This window comes from Colius striatus, chromosome 24, assembly GCF_028858725.1.
Source record: "Colius striatus isolate bColStr4 chromosome 24, bColStr4.1.hap1, whole genome shotgun sequence".
NCBI classification, from domain to species: domain Eukaryota; kingdom Metazoa; phylum Chordata; class Aves; order Coliiformes; family Coliidae; genus Colius; species Colius striatus.
In genome coordinates this window covers 2,025,548-2,043,512 of record NC_084782.1, presented here as the reverse complement: position 1 = coordinate 2,043,512, position 17,965 = coordinate 2,025,548, and the positions used below count along the sequence as shown (strand labels likewise).

At 50.0% G+C, this 17,965-nt stretch overlaps 1 protein-coding gene across 4 annotated transcripts in view; it reads left to right on the top strand.

Annotated features, from left to right (window-relative positions):
* PHACTR4 (phosphatase and actin regulator 4) overlaps positions 1–17,965 on the top strand; it is a 68,251-nt gene that overhangs the window by 40,002 nt on the left and 10,284 nt on the right. For 2 of the 4 annotated variants that reach the window (XM_062014362.1, XM_062014363.1), the window contains exons 3-6: positions 12,772–12,948; positions 13,366–13,446; positions 16,390–16,548; positions 16,673–17,011. In XM_062014362.1, the coding sequence (XP_061870346.1) occupies positions 12,772–12,948; positions 13,366–13,446; positions 16,390–16,548; positions 16,673–17,011 (756 nt within the window). Of the gene's footprint in view, positions 1–4,097; positions 4,429–12,771; positions 12,949–13,365; positions 13,447–16,389; positions 16,549–16,672; positions 17,012–17,965 lie in introns of those variants that run through there. The other 2 variants (XM_062014360.1, XM_062014364.1) reach the window with 2 other exon arrangements.

The window sequence follows — 17,965 nt, the reverse complement described above, 5'->3', positions numbered from 1 at the left end:
AAGAGCGTCACGTCGCGTTGGCCGGTGACCTTTCAGCCTGCCTGCCCACTGCTGCCTTCCCCTCACTCTGCCTTCGTGCTCAGTGACTCTCCCCCACAGAATCAGAGTGTTAAGGGTTGGAAGGGACCTCCAAAGCTCACCCAGTGCAACCCCCTGCCAGAGCAGCACCACCTAGAGCAGGGCACACAGGGACTCACCCAGCTGGGTTGGAATGTCCCCAGAGAAGGAGCCTCCACAGCCCATCTGGGCGGCCCCTGCCAGTGCTCCCTCACCTCAACAGGGAACACATTGTTCCTTGTGCTTGTTTGGAACCTCTAATGCTTTAGTTACCTGTATATAACATATACCTCTTGTTATGCCAAAGCTGCTGAGCGTTGTTAGCAAACAGGCTGTGGTGAAACACATCCAAAGTCACAATGATGTCACTTTTTCTTCTCCTTGCCAACCCTCCTGCCACAGGCCTGTGTTAGGATTTCATGTGGGTGCATCTCCAGCAAGGAAAGAGCCTGAAACATCTCATAGCTCCTGTTGACTTTCTTGTGGATGAACTCTGAAGGAAAACGCCCAGTATCACTGGTTTGAAACAGACAGCTCTGCACAGATGGGATAATGCAAGAGTCCTCTGTCATGTTCCTGTGGCTGAATCATGGAACACAAATGCCTGAGTCACTGCAGATGAATGCAGTGTTTCACGTTGCTGTGAACTGAAACAGGAGCAGTGTCTTCATTAGAGGAGCTCATATTTCTGCTCATTATGGGTTTCATTAGATGTTTGAAGTGAAACAATGCAGAAGAGTTCCTTTTACAATGTATATAAACAGGCTTAAAATGTGAGCATTGGGTTTTTCATGTGATGCTGGTCTGGATGGAGAGGAGATGAAGCTTCTTGGGCCCAATCCTCTGACTCCCCTGAAACCCTTTGAAACTTTCCTGGGACTGGGATTTCTTGCTGCTACATTTTTAGAAGAAAATGTGGAAGGTGCTATCTGCCAAGATCCCTTTTTGCTTTCCTGTAGAAGGCTCTTTGTTATTCCAAGCTCTTCCTTCTCATGAAGCTCTTCACCTACCCCTGAAGAGTAAAGGGTTTGCCTTGGTTTCTTCTCATGGCTGCACAGCTAAGTCAGATGCCCCTTCTGCATTATTATGGGACTTTTGGGTATTTGTTGCTTATCCTTGCTTGAAGTGTGGGTTTTCCTTTATCCTGGATGCCCTGTTGGGTGGAGACTGAGGTTTTGTCTCACTGCTCTTGGAAGAGCTGAAGCAACCTCACTCAATGGAGTGCCAAACCCTGAGTGCCAGTGCCCTCTGCTCTTCACATGCTGCTGGCAGGGAGCTTGGGCAGGTTGCTCTGTCCCATAGTTTTCCCCAGCTGTAAAACAAAGCACTGTGGATGTAAAGAGCACAGCAAGTGTGGCTGCTCTTATGCTCTGGCTTGGGGCTAGAGTTGAGATGAGAACATTGTTATGCATTGTGTCTGCTGGTGCAGAATTTGCACCTCTCTCTCTGTCTCTCTCTCCAGAGCTGGAAATGAAGGATGGACTGGCAGGTTTTTCTGGCCTGGAGTCCACCTTGAAAGTAATGATAGTGGGTGTTACTTTTTGTTTGGGTTTCTGCTGTTCTCTGTGTTTTGTCAGCCCTCTTCTGCTTGGGGTTTTTGTTCTTTCAACCCCAAAGAGAAGAGAGTTATGGCTGATGCTCCTAAAGGATGTTTGAAGTCCAAAGCCAGTTGCAGTTTGAAATGCAGGTTTGTGTTGCTTTGCTCCTCAAGTCCCACAGCCCTGCATTTCAGGATCAACAGTAATGCTTCTGGTGCAACCTTTATTACAAATGCTATTGCCAAATATTCTCTTGGTGATGGTGTTTTAGGCCTGATCAGTGATACAGAAACACTAAAGGGCTTTATTGCATGGTGTGTTTTCACAGCCCACTGAGGAGCTGTGTGATACCAGAGTAACTGTCCCAGAGTGCTCTCAGACTGCAGCCACTGTGAATTTAAATGCATCTCTTGGCATTTCAACTAATGTTTCATGTTTTACTAGTGCAAAAAGAAGAGGGTCAGGCACATGATTGTGCTGCTGTGCTTTAACAACCTCCTGTGTGTCATCTGCTCTGCAGCAGAGCTTTGTGTGCCCTTAATTCACAGCAAACACAATATAAAATGCAGTGGCTTTAAGCTCCTTGTGAGTCAGGCAAGTCTAGATGCAGTGTTCAGTGTTCTGTAGCGTTCCCAGATGCAGGGAGGTTTTTTTCCAGACCTCCTTCCAAGCTGGACAGCTGATTTACAGACTTGGAGAAATCTTCCAGCCTCTATCTCCAAACTTTGTGGGTCTCAGCCAGATGGCAGCGGATTGAAATGGCTTTTAAAGGGCTTTTTCTTTGTTTCAAAGCAAAGAGTCTTAAATGAGGTGGAGCATGCCTGTGAATCAGTGTGTTAATTGCCCACAATGAAAATCAAAAGTCCTGGGAAGCCTGACTGCTGTGGCTGACCCAACACAGGCTGCTCTGCAGGGCTCAGGGATGGCTGGTGGTGGGAGGCTGAGAAGAGCAACGCTTTCAGGAACGTCCATCTGTTCTGTGCGAGGGAGGGGAAAGTGCTATTTGCTCCTCCACCCCCATGGGTCTGCTGATCCTTTTCTCCTCCACCTGCTGTCTGTGGGGCTGGGGGGGGGTCAGGGGTGTGCAGGGAGCTGCTGCAGGTGAAGCTGCAGCATGTCCCGCTGCCTCCCGGCTTCTTCCAGCTGGACCTCAGGAGAGGTGCCAGGCTTGCAAGTTGTCCCATGGTATATCTAGTACATGAGAGTGGAGGAGCCAAGAGCATCACATCTTCCAGGTGTGTTTGTGGCTTAGGTGGGGTTTTATGAGGTTTCATCACTTACCCTCTTCCCTCTCCTGCACTGTGTCGGCTGCAGAGCTGCCTCCCACTGCCACACAGAGCTGTGGGTGTCTGTTCTGACTGATGTGCAGCATTGATTGTTCCCAGCTGCACCAGCCCAAATGGACGAGCTTGGAGTTTGATGTTTCTCAGAATAGAAGATGTTTACCCTTGGGGCTGCTGCAGTAGTGGGGTTTGTCCTGAACTCTTCCTGGCTGCCTGGGTAATACTCAGCACTACTGAAGTACAGCAGCTGCTGACCAGCCAAGGGCAGGGACATCAGGGGCTGCAGCAAATCTTGCTGTGTTTCAGAGTGATTTTTCTGCCCTTCCTTCAGTGGCAAAGAGCAAACCCAGCTGTGTCAGTGAGGCTCAGGTTCCTCATTAGTCACTGGTGTGGTGCTGCAGCAAATCCCCCTCTGGTTTTTGAAAATTGCTTTTCCTTTTACCTTTAGAAGTTCAGATTAAGGGTTGAGATGAAGCTTCTGGATATTTAAAGGTTTCCCCATTGCTCTGTGGGATGTGGGGTACAAGGCTTGGAAGTGGCTGTAGATTCACCAAAGTCCTAACACAGATATGGATGAAAACTTTAAAAGATCCAAGTGGACAGACTTAAAGCTCTGGAGATCTTTGTTATTGTGCTACAGATACCAAGAGGGGATGTTTTTTACCTTAACCACCAAGCTATGACACATGAATAAACAATTAAACTCTCACTTTCCTTCTGAAATGTAAATTTTCCTTTGTTAGATTTAAATTCACCAAGAAGCCTCCTTCCCTGCTCCTGCCTCCTTCCCTGCTCCTGCCTCCTTCCCTGCTCCTGCCTCCTTCCCAGTGACTTCGGTGGAGAGAGGAATTGCAGTGAAACTGTACTTTTATCCTCTGGCTGGTTAGTTGCAGATCAACTTAGACACTCACTTTGAAATCCCCCTTTGCTCTCAGCTCAGTTACAGCCCCACACTGTCTCATTCCTGACTGCTTTGGGTTGTGTTTTGCAGGCTCAAGGAGGCTCCTTAGGAGGTGAAACCCCACACAGGGCTTCTCCAAGCCCCTTCCCTGAGCCAAACGCCTCTGTCTCCCTCTCTTGCTTTTTCTCTCCTTGCTAAACTCGATGCGAGGAAGGAGCTGAGGGGTGTTGATGATTTGGATTATGCAGCTCAGTGGCTGGAGCGTGGCTGGTTGTCTCCTCCCCTTCCTGAGCTTCGGCCCTAGCCAGCTCTGCTCTGGAATGACAGGCATTCCTGCGTGAAGGGAGCTGCCACAGCCGCGGAGTTATGAGAATCAAGTGCCTGGCCATGGGGTCTGGGGAGAGCAGGACCTGTGCTGGGCCCTCGCACACCGCTGCCGTTGCCTGAGACTTGGCAGCTGCCTCCCTCACCGGGCTCTTTCCCAGCCCAAAGCCTGGATTTACCATTTCAAAGGACTCAGAGTGCTCTCTCAGGGTAGACTTTTTCCTTTTTCTTTCTTGCCTTCCCGCCCTCCTCCCCTTGAGCTGCTCAGCAAAGGATCTGATGGGGCAGCCACACTTCTCCAGACCGGTAAATCCAGCTGCTTTTGGTGAGTAATGGAGGGCAAGGGAGACGAGGGAAGGCTGGGGCTGAGGCAGGGTAGGGCTGCAGGTGAGACACAGGAGTTGGGAGAAGTGGAATGTGGGGCTTGTGTAACCTGCACCCAGCTCAGGAGCTGGGAAGAGAAGCCAGAGAAATCATTCCATTTCCTTCCTTTCTCTTACTCGTGGCCCCTGAAGTCGCTGTGCAGCGTGTTCTGATCTTCACACAGGCTCTGAGCTGCTGGTTTTAGGGTCAGCCTGTCTTGCATGGGCAGGCTCAGGGACACTGGTAAAGTTCACCTGAGTGGGGTGGGAGTCAACCCCAGACCAGAACTGCCAAGAACTGCCTCCACCCAGCTTTTTGGGGCAGCTCTAGTAGTTTTGGGGGCAGAAAGCGCTTGACAGTCATCTTCCTCTCTCTACTCTGTGAGGTGACTGTCCAGCTGTAGCAAACACAACCTTCCTTTAAGTGCTGGGGTAGGTGATGCCCAGAGCACCAGCTGTGGGTCAGTGTTGTTGCCAGGTCTCTGTCTTAGGTGCTGCTCTGGGGCTGCCATCCACCCACTACCAGAGGAGACTTTCAGCATCGTGCCATTCCCTTTTGACTCTCAGCTCTCTGGGCTGAGTTGCTCACTCTAAAGAGGAATGATTTGGATTTTACAGAAACCTTTGACATTGGCACATGGAAAACTCCCTGAGATGGGGATGCTTTTTCTCATTCCTTTTCATTTCATTAACTTTGAACCTAGCAGGTATTTTAGGGATCAGGGATTCTCTTTCTTACCCCCAGTTCACTCCAGCTACTGGAAATAAGTGGTATTGAGAGAGTAAAGTGAAACTTCAGTCTACATGCTGTTGCTGGAGATGAACAGCATCTCCTCCTTGGATTTCTGTGCTGTTAGGGGGTGATCTCAGAGTGGGCTCACTGGGTGGAATGACGTTGTCCTTGGCTGGAGACTGGAGCCAGCAGACCTGGTGTTTTCTCAACTGATGGGATGCTGCCTGAAGTCTCTTCTCATGGCACAGCTTGTATAGTTCCTACTGACTAAATAGTGGACTTGAGGAGATGGTTCTTGCCATAACTTTGACAAGATGCTGTTGAAAAGTCTTGTGAAGCTCGTGGTGATTTGAAATGCACAAAAGAGGGAAGCCAAGGGCTGTGGGACTCTGAGGCTGGTTTGTGGCCACAGCCTTTTGTTATTTTTACTTTAAGATCAGAATTCACATCTTCCCTGGACCATTTGGGAAATGCACATGAAGTTTTTAAACTGGGAAGCTTGGAAACCTTCACCTGAAGTGTTTGTTACATACTTCAACAGCATTTCCCTCAGAAGAGGCTTTGTTTGCTTTTTGAGTTGTAGCTGTTTGCTTGAAAGCTTTTTGGATCCTTAACTGCTCTGCCCAGCACAACAAAACCAAAGAGGAGGGAGCTGAATTATTCTCCAGCCTGTGCATCAACAGTGTTTTGGCAACAAGGGGGTTTGTTGCAGTCCCAGAGCTTGAGCCAGCGAGGATCCCATGGTGCAGGCTCCGTGGCGCGAGGCAGCGGGTCCCGCTGTAGCCTCGGGTCCAGCCTGTGCTGAGATGTGGAATGAGCAGCCACCTTCTCAGTTCCTGATGCACCTCCTGGGCTTGTGTGATAGCAGAACTGGAGCAGGGTGTGTAACTTAGGGAAATAAAGGTGATTAAAGCAGAAGTGCTCAGGGTTGTGGTATTGAAGTGCCTAATTTGCCTGAGTGCTTTTTAGCTCTCAGCGAAGCCTTTGCACTGTCTCCTACTGTAGCACCATCTCCCTGCTGCAGTTCTGCCTGGATGTGAGCCTTGGGGCTACAACTGACACAGAAAGGCCTGGTGAGCTCCTGGGGAACAAGAAACTCTTGGGATTTGTGGAAATCCTGTAGTAACTGCAACAATAAGAGACGGGTCAGGTTCTGAGTGAACTGTGGTTTGCAGATGGAAAGAATCTGGCTCAAGCTGGTGACTTATACACTACTGCAAGTCTGGTTACAAAGCAGAATGCTGATGCTCTGTCTTCTTAATGAAGATAGAATTCAACTCATCTTACATCTCTGCAAAGGACTGAGCAAAGATGTTGTTGTAGTGCAGGCAGGGGTGAGACACATCATCTTGTGGAGTTAAAGCCTGCTCCACCAACTCTTGGATGTCTGCAGAGAGACTTCAGGGTGAAAAGCAGCACATTCTCAGTCTTTTCCTAACAGCTTCAGCCTGCAGCCCTGTCCTGGGGCTCACTGACCCCTCATCCTTAAAGGGTTGGGCCATTTTCTTCATCAACACTGCAAGTCAGTAGTTTCCCTCCCAGGCATACAGCAATTTAGTATGAATTGTCATCATCTGGGTTGCAATTCTTTGATTTCTTCCCAGCCTTCAGTCTTGCTTTGTCTCAGGGTCTCTAACTTGGATCTTGAAGTAATTTTTATGCAATGGTGTGCAAGTTAAGTAGGAAAACATCCCCATAGCCATGCTGGCTTTTTGTGCTGTGTGGCCCAAGTTGAAATGGTTTCCAAAGTCAGCAGGACAAGTTCTGCAGTGCCCTGCACTAAAGATGCAGCTTGGGGTTTGATTGTAGTTTGTTATTACTGTGCATCAAGGTTGCTGCTGTCTCCTGTGTTGGATCTTCACTGTGAGGTGTGATCCTTAATGACAGAAATGCTTTTTGTTTGTGTTTTGGTACCTGAAGCCTTTGCTGTGCCTTTTTCCTAGGCTGGTGGTGTATTGCTCTGCAAAAGGATATTCTGGGGCTTGGTCTCTGATTAACTGTGTTTGCTCATGTGATGGTTTTTCCTCCCCTGGGCCTTGGTGTGACCGTGGAACCATCATGTTTCTATGTTGATGTTTTCTCCAGGTCAGCTGGGTAGCTGCTTGCTGTTGTGAGCATCTTGTGTGCATGGCAATGGTGAGAACTCATGGGGTGTCTTTAATTGACCCTACAGATCCTGACTCTGCTGCTTTGAGAGCAACATAGAAGTAAAAACTTGTCTATCTTTGGTCACAGAGGCAGCCCCAAGGCTGACAGAAGCTTTGGGAGCTGATGCCACATGGAGCATTGCAGCCTCTTGCTGACTGTGTTTAAGCTTGAAACCCACTGTGAGTCTCCAGCTTCTTCCACCAAAATGATTTCTCTTCTCTGGAAAAACAAAGCTCCTGTGCTAGCTCAGCACCACCCACCTTCTTGCACAACAGTTTGCACCTAATGCAAGGTGCAGAGGGAGAAGAGCTTTTATTCCACATGCCTTTTAAAGGCAAAGGCTTGAGTGTAAATGTGTGTCTGTGTCTGCAGGGGGAGGGCTGGAGGGACCAGCTGCTGGGGAATGGCAGCCTGAGCTGCTTGGCACTGCTGGAGCTTCCTGCCACCTTGTGTCTCCAGGCTCTGCCAATTTTGTGACATTTCCCTCGACTATTTCAGTCTAAACATTTGGGGTTAACACAGATCTGCTGTTTAAACAGCTCAAATTCACCTGCTTGTTTTGATGGAACAGGATCAGGACATGCAAAGTGGGTTTTTTTCAGAGAGAAGCTCTGAAATGGCTGTGGGAGGGAGGCTGGGGGGTGGCAGCCAGGGCACAGCTCCCTGTCCATGGCAAGCTGGGTGCTCCAGGGCAGCGACTCCAGAAGCAGCACCCACACTTGCCTGGGGCAACATGCTGAAGTTCCAGTAGCTGTTTTATCCTGACCTGGGACTCTGTTGCAGATGATTGTGTTGGGTAGGGCATGCTGGTGTCAGGGGGGGCTCTGGGGCTCTCCTGGCTCAAGGGTCACTTGTTCCAAGTGGGTACTTCTTGGAGTTGTTGCAGAAAGGTTAAACAAGGTCATGCATTGGCATGGGGGCATATTAGGGACCTGCTCATGGGAAAGCCCTTGCCCTTCTAATGGGCACTCCTCTGGGTGCACCTACAGGACCTCATTTAACCTTTTTTCCCCCCATATTTTAAATGGTTTTCCAGCTTGGCACCTCAGAGAAGGCTGAGGCCAGTCCCTCACATTGTCAAACAGCCATTGTGCTGAGCAAGGGCTGGGTCGGGTGGGGGCATCAGCTTCCTGATGCTTCTCATCCTTCTCTTAATGTCTGTTTCCTATTTTATTTGTCCTGTTGCTTTCCCTGAGCTCTGTGCTGTGATTCCTTAGCAGTTTCCCAGTGCAGGACTCAGATGAGGAGGGGTTTCTGCCTGGGGTTGCAAAGTGTCTTAGGATCCCTCCTGTACCTCAGAGAGCAGAGCAAGAGAGGCACAAAGAATCCAGCAGCTTCCTTCTCACTGGGATGTCCTCTCTGTACCATTTCATGGACATTTGAGGTGGAAAAGGGCTGTGAATGGAAGGGAAGGTCCTTTTCTGAGAGAGTATGAGCACTATCTAAGGTGAACAATCACTGAACAATGAGGCTATTTAAAATACAGATCAGTAAAGCACCTACAGCTGCTGATCCACCTGCTAATTAGCAGTAAATGTAATTCATAATTGCATCACAACAGACAGTTCCAAATGTCTGTGTCTGGGTGGTAATTATGGATGGTAAAAGGAAGAGCTCTGTGAAAGGGATGATGAGCTCTCCTGAACTGGACAGGATGAATCCCAGGTGGTATCAGGGAGGGAAATGGCTTTCATGGCATCAGGGTTGCAGTGGCCTGGGGATGTTCACAGTGCAAGTGGTTCAGGCTGTGCTTTGATGCTCTGAAGGGGTATGTGGTGTGCCCATCTCCCCCTTCTGTGTGGCTGGTTTTAAACATGAGACGGTGTTTTGGCATTGGACAGGATCTGATGGGCAACACAAACCTCCAGGCAAGGAGCAGGAGCTGATGTCAATGCTGAATGTCACTGAAGCTTTTGTATTAACCTGCCTGCTGGCAGCTAATGGCAGGCAGGCCCTCAGTGTGAAACTCCACCCAGAGATGGTATTTGATGTGACAGCCTGACCTGGACTGCAGAAGCTGCTGAAAGAAGTTCTTCCTCCTGGAGTAAAACTCCCCTGTGGGCTCTCCCCACAGCTTTTAGCTGCTCTGGGGAAATCCTGTGTCTCCTTTCACATCCACTGCTTGGAGGTGAGCGTGTTGGGGGAATGTTTGTCATTCTCCCTCTAATTGGAAGTGGAGACATGACAGCTTGATGAGCTCTCCTCTCCCTTCATTAATCCGTGGACCTGATGGTTGAGTTTACTTTTAATCACTCCCTTTGCTTAGTGCAGCACTCCAACACCTTGGGCAGCAGACAGCACACGAGTTACATTCCTAAGAGCCATTCAGGGAAGGAACAGATACAAAGTGAGCTGGAGGTGACTGCCTTGAGCACTGGTACTGCTCCTTGGAAGGGTGAGGGACATGCCTTTGTCTGGCACTTGGGGTCCAGACCTGGCAAATGGTCTTTGTCTGCCTGGTAAACTTTGGGGCTGCTCAAGTGAACAAAGTGAATGCTGCTTTTTCAAATGACATGTACAACTTCAAGGCTAATGTTCTAGCCTCTGTAGAAAGTGCCTTTAAACATGCAGACAATTCCTTTAGGGGTTCTGGGAGCTTGAAATGCCTTCATTTTTCTTTCTGTCCTTACTTCCACCCTCCCTCCCGGCAGGAACTGACAGAATGGAGCTGCACAGAAGCACAGAGCAGTGCTGACATCTTCTGTGTTCCTTTCCACCCAATTTCTCTCCTGTTATGGAGCCAGATTATTTTCAAGTGGCTCAGATGCTGAATTGATTTTGCTTTCTCAGATCAACGTTGGCTGCATCAGCTTTTCACTGATTCTGACTGAGCTTTTTGTTAAGGAGTGGTTCATAATGAAATACAACCTCCAACCAAACAGAACCCCCTCAACCACCTCTGTGTCAAATCTGGGGGTCCTTTGAGTCAGGAGAGAATCCTGCACAGAGCTGGAAGGGTCATGCTTTTAGGGAAAGGCTGAAATAGCCACAGTTAGCTCTGAAAAGCCTTTCTTTTCCTGCTGGTTGGCACAGAGGCACTTCATTGCTGCTCCAGCCACTTGGTAAACTGGAGTCCTGGACTGATGGTGTTCATCATTTGGTTAAAGACTGCACTTCTCCCTGTGATCTACATCCTCCCACTGAAACACTCTCTGGTTTCCCTTGTGCTGCTAGCATGGCTTCTGTTCTATCCTCCTCTCTGTGTTTTGGGGGGGTCTTCTGTTTCCTTTGTGCTCAGACTGAAAGGCTGGGGTCCATCTGTCCTGCAGCTGGCCCCCAGTTGGAGCCTGTAGCTGGGGCTCCCTGTGCTCGATGCCTCCTGGGGTGTGAAGTCAGATGCTCAGAAGCAGTACAGGGTCACAGGTAAAGCTCCACCAAACAACTCATTTTTTTCCTGTTTGGTTTTATTTCGCTTCTCCTGAATCAGCTCATCTCCATGGTGAAAGGAATCTGCTTTTTCACACCTGGGCCTGTATCCTTGGTGGATATTTGTAGGATATAGCAGAAATGTTATCAGCTCTTTGTCCTATGTGCAAAATGGCTTTCCCCTGAAATTCCTTTCCCAATCTCTTGGCCTCAGGAGATGGGATTCTTGGCTGAACTTTCCATGTGGCCCACAGGGTCTGTCTTTTGTGCAGGCACGTCATCCAGGCTTGCCTGAAGTTGACTTCTTGTGATCCCAGAACACTTGGAAACACCAAAACGTTTGACTTGGAGGCTCAAAAATAAGACACACAAGTGTAATTTGTAACACAGCACCTCAGCCTGAGCTATGTAGGGTTTGGCAGAGCTGCATTGTAGGATGGTGGGTCTAATCCAGCCCTTGGGCCACCCCAAGCCCAGGCCCTGCTCCAGGCTGGGGCAGAGGGGCTGGAAACTGCTGCAGGGAAAGGGCCTGGGGGGGCTGGTGCCAGCAACTGAACAGGAGCCAGCAGCGTGCCCAGGGGGGCAAGAAGGCCAAGGGCAGCCTGGCTGGGCTCAGCAGTGGGGTGGCAGCAGGAGCAGGGCAGGGATTGTCCCCTGTGCTGGGCCCTGGGGAGGCTGCAGCTCCAGGGCTGTGCTCAGTGCTGGGCCCCTCACTCACTGCCACAGGGACACTGAGGGGCTGCAGCGTGGCCAGAGCCGGGCACAGAGCTGGGGAAGGGGCTGAGGGAATGGGGGTGCTGAGCCTGGAGAAGAGGAGGCTGAGGGGAGACAGCAGCACTCTCTGACACTCCCTGACAGGAGGCTGCAGGGAGCTGGGGGTCAGTCTCTGCTCCCAAGTGACAGGACAAGAGGAAACAGCCTCAGGTTGCCCCAGGGGAGGTTGAGGTTGGAGCTGAGGCAGAGCTGTTTCCCTGAGAGGGGTGTCAGCCCCTGTGCCAGGCTGCCCAGGGAGCTGGGGGAGTGCCCAGCCCTGGAGGGATCCCAAAGCCATGGAGCTGAGGTGCTGAGGGCTGTGGGTCAGTGCTGGGCTGGGCAGGGTGAGGGCAGGGCTGGGACTGCAGCAGCTTCAGGGGCTTTTCTATCCAATACGATTATGTGACTCTGAAATCTCCAGGCTTTGTTCTTGGACTCCTGTTTTCATGGAGCTCTGCTGTGCATTTTGTGCTCCTGTCTTGTGCAGTGCTGAAGCCAAAGGATCCTTAGTGTGTACCTTCAGACCATGAGGAACCATCAGCTGCCTTCACTTGGGCTGCATGCACTTTATTTTCTCACAGGCATTGCCTGATTCTGCTCATTCTAAGCTTTCCCTTATATTTAATGAAATGCCTAGGCAAGCCAGAATTGACTGTCACCAGCTTAGCCTTTCATGCTCTGGTTCTGCTTCCCAAGCTGTTTCTCTATGAGCTTTTTTTTTGTTGCAGCAAGTTGAGGGGTTTTTTGCGTGTCCCTTCCCACCTCCTTGTCCTTGTGTTGTTCTCCAGAGACTTTGAGTACAGTAGGTGGAGCACAGGCCTGTATTGTGTTGCTTTCCTGTGTAATTGTTGCTCTTGGCTAGCTTTGCTGGCCTTATTTATAGAGGGAAAAATCAGAGAGGCTGAGCTGTAGCACATACAGCTGCTGTAATGAGGCTGGTGATTTCAGCAGCGTGTAGATAGTCAGGAAGGTATTTGTGTTCGTGCCATTACTTGTGTCTCACACCAGTTGCTTCCAACTGAAGAGAAACTGCAGCAAAAGGGAGAAACTGTGACACTGCAGATGTAAACTAATCCTTGTTTCGTTTAACAGCCTCTTATCTGTTACCCTTTGCCCTGTTAACATGGGAAACCCCCAACGCTCCTCTCCCCCAGCTGATGTGAAGTGCTGTGGGGTCACCTGAAGGCATGGAGTCTTGCTCCCTTCTTTGCATGAGCATTGCCCAGTGTGTGAGGGGCAGGCTGGAGGGGGATGGCAGCTCTTACCTTCAAACACCAAAGTAACTTCTGGCTTCTTTTCCCTGCAGCTGAAGAGTTGGATCAGCCCCCAACCGATGCTGGCATGGGGGTAGACGTTTTGGAATCAGGTGACACCACGCCTCCTACAAAGAGGAAAAGCAAGTTCTCGAGTTTTGGCAAGATCTTCAAACCCTGGAAGTGGAGGAAAAAGAAAAGCAGTGACAAATTTAAGGAGACTTCAGAAGGTAGAGTAATTGGAGCTGGGCAGGAGTCCCTTCCTCTGCTCAGGAAACCTGCCGTTAGCCATCTGGCTAGTGAGAAGGGCTTGCTGTCACAAGCCTGAGTGCTGACATGTGTTAAGAATCAAAGTGTGATTTTGATGGGCTGGCACCTGCAATCTCTTCAGGAACACCTTGCCATGGAGCAGTAGTTTGAGACAAATTCCTTTCTTGCAATTCCTTTCTGCTCAAACCTCCCTGAGCAGCTGTGGGGAGGGAGGGTTTGCTCCACTATCACCAATCTTGTGTGAAGTGCAGGCCTGAACGTGCAGTCCCTCCTCTTAATCCATGCAAAACCAGTGAAATTTGAAGCCCTTTTATTTCCTCCAGAAGATCCCTTTAAAAAAAGAGTCTCTTGCTGACCCTGTTTCAATTTAATATCAGTTTTAGAACGAAAGATTTCTATGCGAAAGCCGAGAGAGGAGCTGGTAAAAAGAGGGGTTCTGTTGGAAGACCCTGAGCAGGGTGAGTCTGCAAATGAACTTCTCCCCGTCCTGTCTGTGTCCTGTGTAGCTGATCTTCCTCTGGCAAAACCTCACCCTTGCAGTCATTCTTTTTTTTTGGGGGGGCAGACATATTTAAGGGCTCTGTAGCTCCTGTCTTCTTTGTCTTGGCCTTTTCTTGCTGTCTCATCTGACTGCTGCCCCTGGTGAGGATGGCAGCTTGTCCAGGGCTAAGGGAGAGCAATGCCTGTCATGGGCATCTTCCTGTCTGCTGCCAGTGGGGAGGGGAGGTCTGTGTGTCACTTCCTATCCTGTCCCTCTCATGTCCTGCTCAGCTCCTCTCTCACACTGGCCACCTCTGGCTTGTTCTGCTCACGCTCTGGACTGCACTCTGTGGTAGGAGAGGAGCTCAGCTCCCAAGGCCTCAGGCCTGGAAAATGAAACCAACTGATGCTTTTGGAGCTGCGTGGGTAGGGGCATTTCCTCCTTGAGTTACAGACAAGATGCTTCATGGTATGGTGTCACAGCCACAGCTGAGCTTCTTGAAGCTTGCCCTGCTGTCAAAGAAGTCTTGTCCCTTTTCTGTCATCCCTGATGTCTCTGGAGTTGGGGTCACCCTGCCAAAATCACTTTTCAGCCAGATCAGATGATCATGTAGTCACCTGACTGTGTTTTGGGTGATGGGGGCAGGAAGGAGTGGTGGGAGAGCAGCCCACTTGTCTGGGTGGCAGTGTGCTCTGTGGCTTAGGGCAGTGTGTAACTGTGCCTCAAAAGACCTACAGCAGAGGCAGCCTTAAGCTAATGCAAATGTCAGGGTTCTTCTAAGAAAGATGCAAAGTAGGGATGAAAAAGTGGTTTTCAGACCAAACCACTGAAAGTAAAATTGAGAAGAAGAGACTTCACAGAGTTGTTTGCAGCTAGACTGTAACAAAAGCCATCTACAACTACCTGAGGGTGTAAATGTTGAGCCAGAGGAAGAGTTCACCACCACACAGAAAGGTATGAGGTCACAGGATGAAGCTGTGGAAGAGAGATCAAAGGTTTTGGGTAACAAACTCCCAGCTAGAGATGACAGAGGAGACATCTTCCAAACTCTCAGGGTGTAACAGAAACGTGGCTAAGAGGTGGAGTTATTTTCTGCTTTGAGTCATCTGATCTGCCTTAAGCAGCAGAAGATGACTGTGATGTGGCCAAAGTGCAGGCCCAAGGGATGAGGGGGAGCAGATGGTGGTGTCAGGAGGGTCAGACTAGGAACTGCATTATCTTAATCCCTTCTAGGAGTTTCAGACACTTGGGCAGTCACAAGGTGGTGGTGATGGGTTGGTGTATTTGCTTGCCATTTAAGAACCTGCTTTTACAAGGTCAGTTAATTTTTCTGGGGAGTTTACTTAAGGGAAAGAAATGCTGGAAAGCCTTTGAGGAGGTAGGGAAGAGGTATAGTGTTGGGGCTTTCAAACCTGGTACAGCTGGGAGAGGAGACCCTGGGCTCAGAAGGTGGAAGGAAGATAGCATTGGGCTGTCTTGACCTTGAAGGAGGTCACTGGAAGTCAAGTTGAGAGTAAGGTGGTGAGAGAAGGAGCCATCAGCTCTCTGCCAGAGAAGGGCAGGGTTTGGATGGTAAGGAGAGCTGGGTCATACCAGTCTTATCTCCCTTGCTGAAAGCTCCAGCTAGCCAGAGGCAATTGCTGCTATAAAAAGCTCTGCTCATCGCTTGAGTTTCAGCCCTGGCTGGGGAGGAAACTCCCTCTTGTTGCTGTCTGTGCTTCCTGTGCCTCAGGGAAGGGCAGCAAGGCAAGGGATGCAGCACTGGCTGCCACCTCCTCTCAGTAACCAAGGCTGTGCTTGGCAGAAAAGAAAGCCTGAGCAGCTTTCAGCTTCTGAGTAACACCAGGTTAGGGAAGTGGAGGGGAAGAGAAGGGATAAAGTGGGCAGTGGAGTAAATGACCAGAAATCAGAGCAACAGGAGTCTGAAATGTGGGAGGTCTGTAGCCTCATACACTGCAGCTGCTCCAGAGATGATGGCTGCAAGTGCTGTGGGGTTGTAATCAAGGTGCTAATGCATCTGTTCAAGTCATCTGGAGTTGGGAAGCAGTCAAAAATGGGCAGTGGCTCCTTAGAGTGGGTGCTTAGTCTGGTTTGGGGAGTAATGTTATCAAGAGTTTGTCCTGTCAGGGCAGGGGTTAGGCTTGATGATGGGCAGAGAATGGTTGAGTGTTTCCTCATTGTGACCAGAGCCTTAAGTTCTCTCAAAAGCAGAGACTGAAAGGAGGATGGGTTTTGCTTCTAACATTTGGGAAAGTCCATCTGTAAAAGCAGAAACAGTCAAGGTGAACTACCTCAGGTTCTGGAGGTGTATCTGATTAAAACCAAGGTTATAAAATGAGGAAATGTGCCTTGCTGGGGGGTGTTTTGGGTAGAGAAGTGAGGTTTTTCTCTGCCAGATTCAAACCCCAGAGGAAAATGGGAGTGCTTTGATTAATTTTAAGCCTTTATCAACATCTAATACTACTTGTCCAGTAGATTGCTTGGCTAGTGTTGGAATTTGTATTGCAGCAGAGAATGGGGGAATACTCTGTAATGGTGGGGAGATCCCAAAGCTGCTGGAGGTCTGGAGCTGCAGCTTCCCTGGGCTGTGGCACAGCAGTGGGCATTCTAGTCTGGAACACAGTAGCCTTCTTTCTGAACAAGGTGGGAGAGCAAGAGGCTGCTGAGGCAGAAAAGCACCTGATGGGACACAGTGCTGTGCTGTTTTGCTTGCTGATAATGAAACCAAGGGCTCTCAGCTCCAGCTCCTTGGTGTTGCTGTGTGCCCCTCTGCAGAAGGCAGCCTGAAGACCAGTGGTTTCAGAAGCCAGAGAGACATTGGTGTGAATGGATGGCAGTTCAGTCAGCTCAGCCACATCCCCTTGTCTCCTGCTTTCTGAGTGGTTTCTATTTGCTTCTCTCCCCTCCTACCCCCTTGCAGATGGTGAAGAACCAGACAAGCTGAACCCACCTGCACTGAAGAATGGCCACACAGTCCCCATTGGTGGGCCTGGAGTCTGTCCTGGCCAGGAGGAAGAGGCCACAAAGCCATCCAGCCTTAGGAAGCCTGTTCCAGCTGAGGAACCAAAGAAAAGGCAGGGTAAGAAACCAGATCTATGGGTTGCTCCACATCCTCCCACGGCCCAGGTTTGAATTCTCATCTGATTCTTCTCACCTTGCTCTGGGCCCTCCAGTCCCTTAAACCAAGCTGTCTCACTTTGTAGGCTCCTCCAGCAACCACCCTGGACCTGAACTGGAACCACCTCAGGAGCCACACATTCCCAGACAGCCTCTGCTTCCTCCAAAAAGACCTCCCTCCACTTCCCAGGAGGCAAATGAAGCTCAGGTGAAGGATGCAACACCTGCCCCCTCCAGCACAGCCCCTGCTGCAGCAAAGACAGTCAATTCCACAGCTGCCCCTTCCCCAGCCCCCAGGACTCTGCCCCCTGCTCTCACCGGTGCCAACACTACTGCTCCCACGAGTACAACCAGCACAGCTCCTGCCAAACAGCCTCCTGTCCCTCCTCCCAAACCTGTCAACAGAAATAGCAACTCAGTAATAGGTAAGTGTCTCTGTGAGGTGGGTTTTGTACCCAGGGATGTGCTGAGCCCTCACCCTGAGTGTCTCTTCATAAGGGAGGATTTTCAGTAGGGTGCAGCAAATATTGTACCATGGATGTCTGACCATCTTTCCTGAGTCCAGTCTGGCAGTGTTGAACCAGTGTGCAGCGAGATGTAACTCCTGGAGTCTGAGCCATGCAGTCTGGCAGAGGTGCTGCCTGCAGGAAGGAATCCCTGCAGGAGTGGGAAGGGCATTTGTCTGGCAGCTGTATGGCAGTGTCTTTGGTGTTTCACTGAGAGCAGGGACAGACCAGCTTGGATGATGGATGAGGGTTTTTGCTTTGTGATTCTATGGTCAGTGAGAACTGGTGCTTGGCAAAAAGCAAACCCAAAAGCTCCCCATGACACCAAAGGCTGTGTGTGATGGCTGTCACTGCTGGCTGCTGTGCTTTCCACTGAGTGCAGAGAGGCCAGGATCTGGCAGAGGTAATTCACACTTCCCTGCTTACACTGTGGCACTTTCTGTCAGGCCTGTGGCCAGGTTATTGTCATATTAGTCTTGTTCTTAAATCTAGTCCCATGGATAAATCAGCTCAACTGTAATTTGAGGTGAATCTTTCCACTTACAGAATTAAATATCCTTGTGTCTGTAACCTTTCTAAGCAGATCCAGGGAGTGGATGCAGCTGAAGGAGTCCCTGCTCTAGCAATGTCAGAGGTCTTAAAGATGCAACATTGCTGGATTAAGTGAGACAACCTCAGTCAGTGGCCTGTTGGTATTTCCCAGACCCCCTGCTCATCTTTGGGTTGGGTTGGGGCACAGATCAGGAGGGGAGGTTCCCACGAAAATCCATCACATGGGTCTGCACTGTCCTCACAGAACATGGAGGTGTTCCCCAGCTGTGGCTGGGGAGTCAACAGTGTGCAGGGAACCATCTGAAGGAGCTTGGGCCAGTG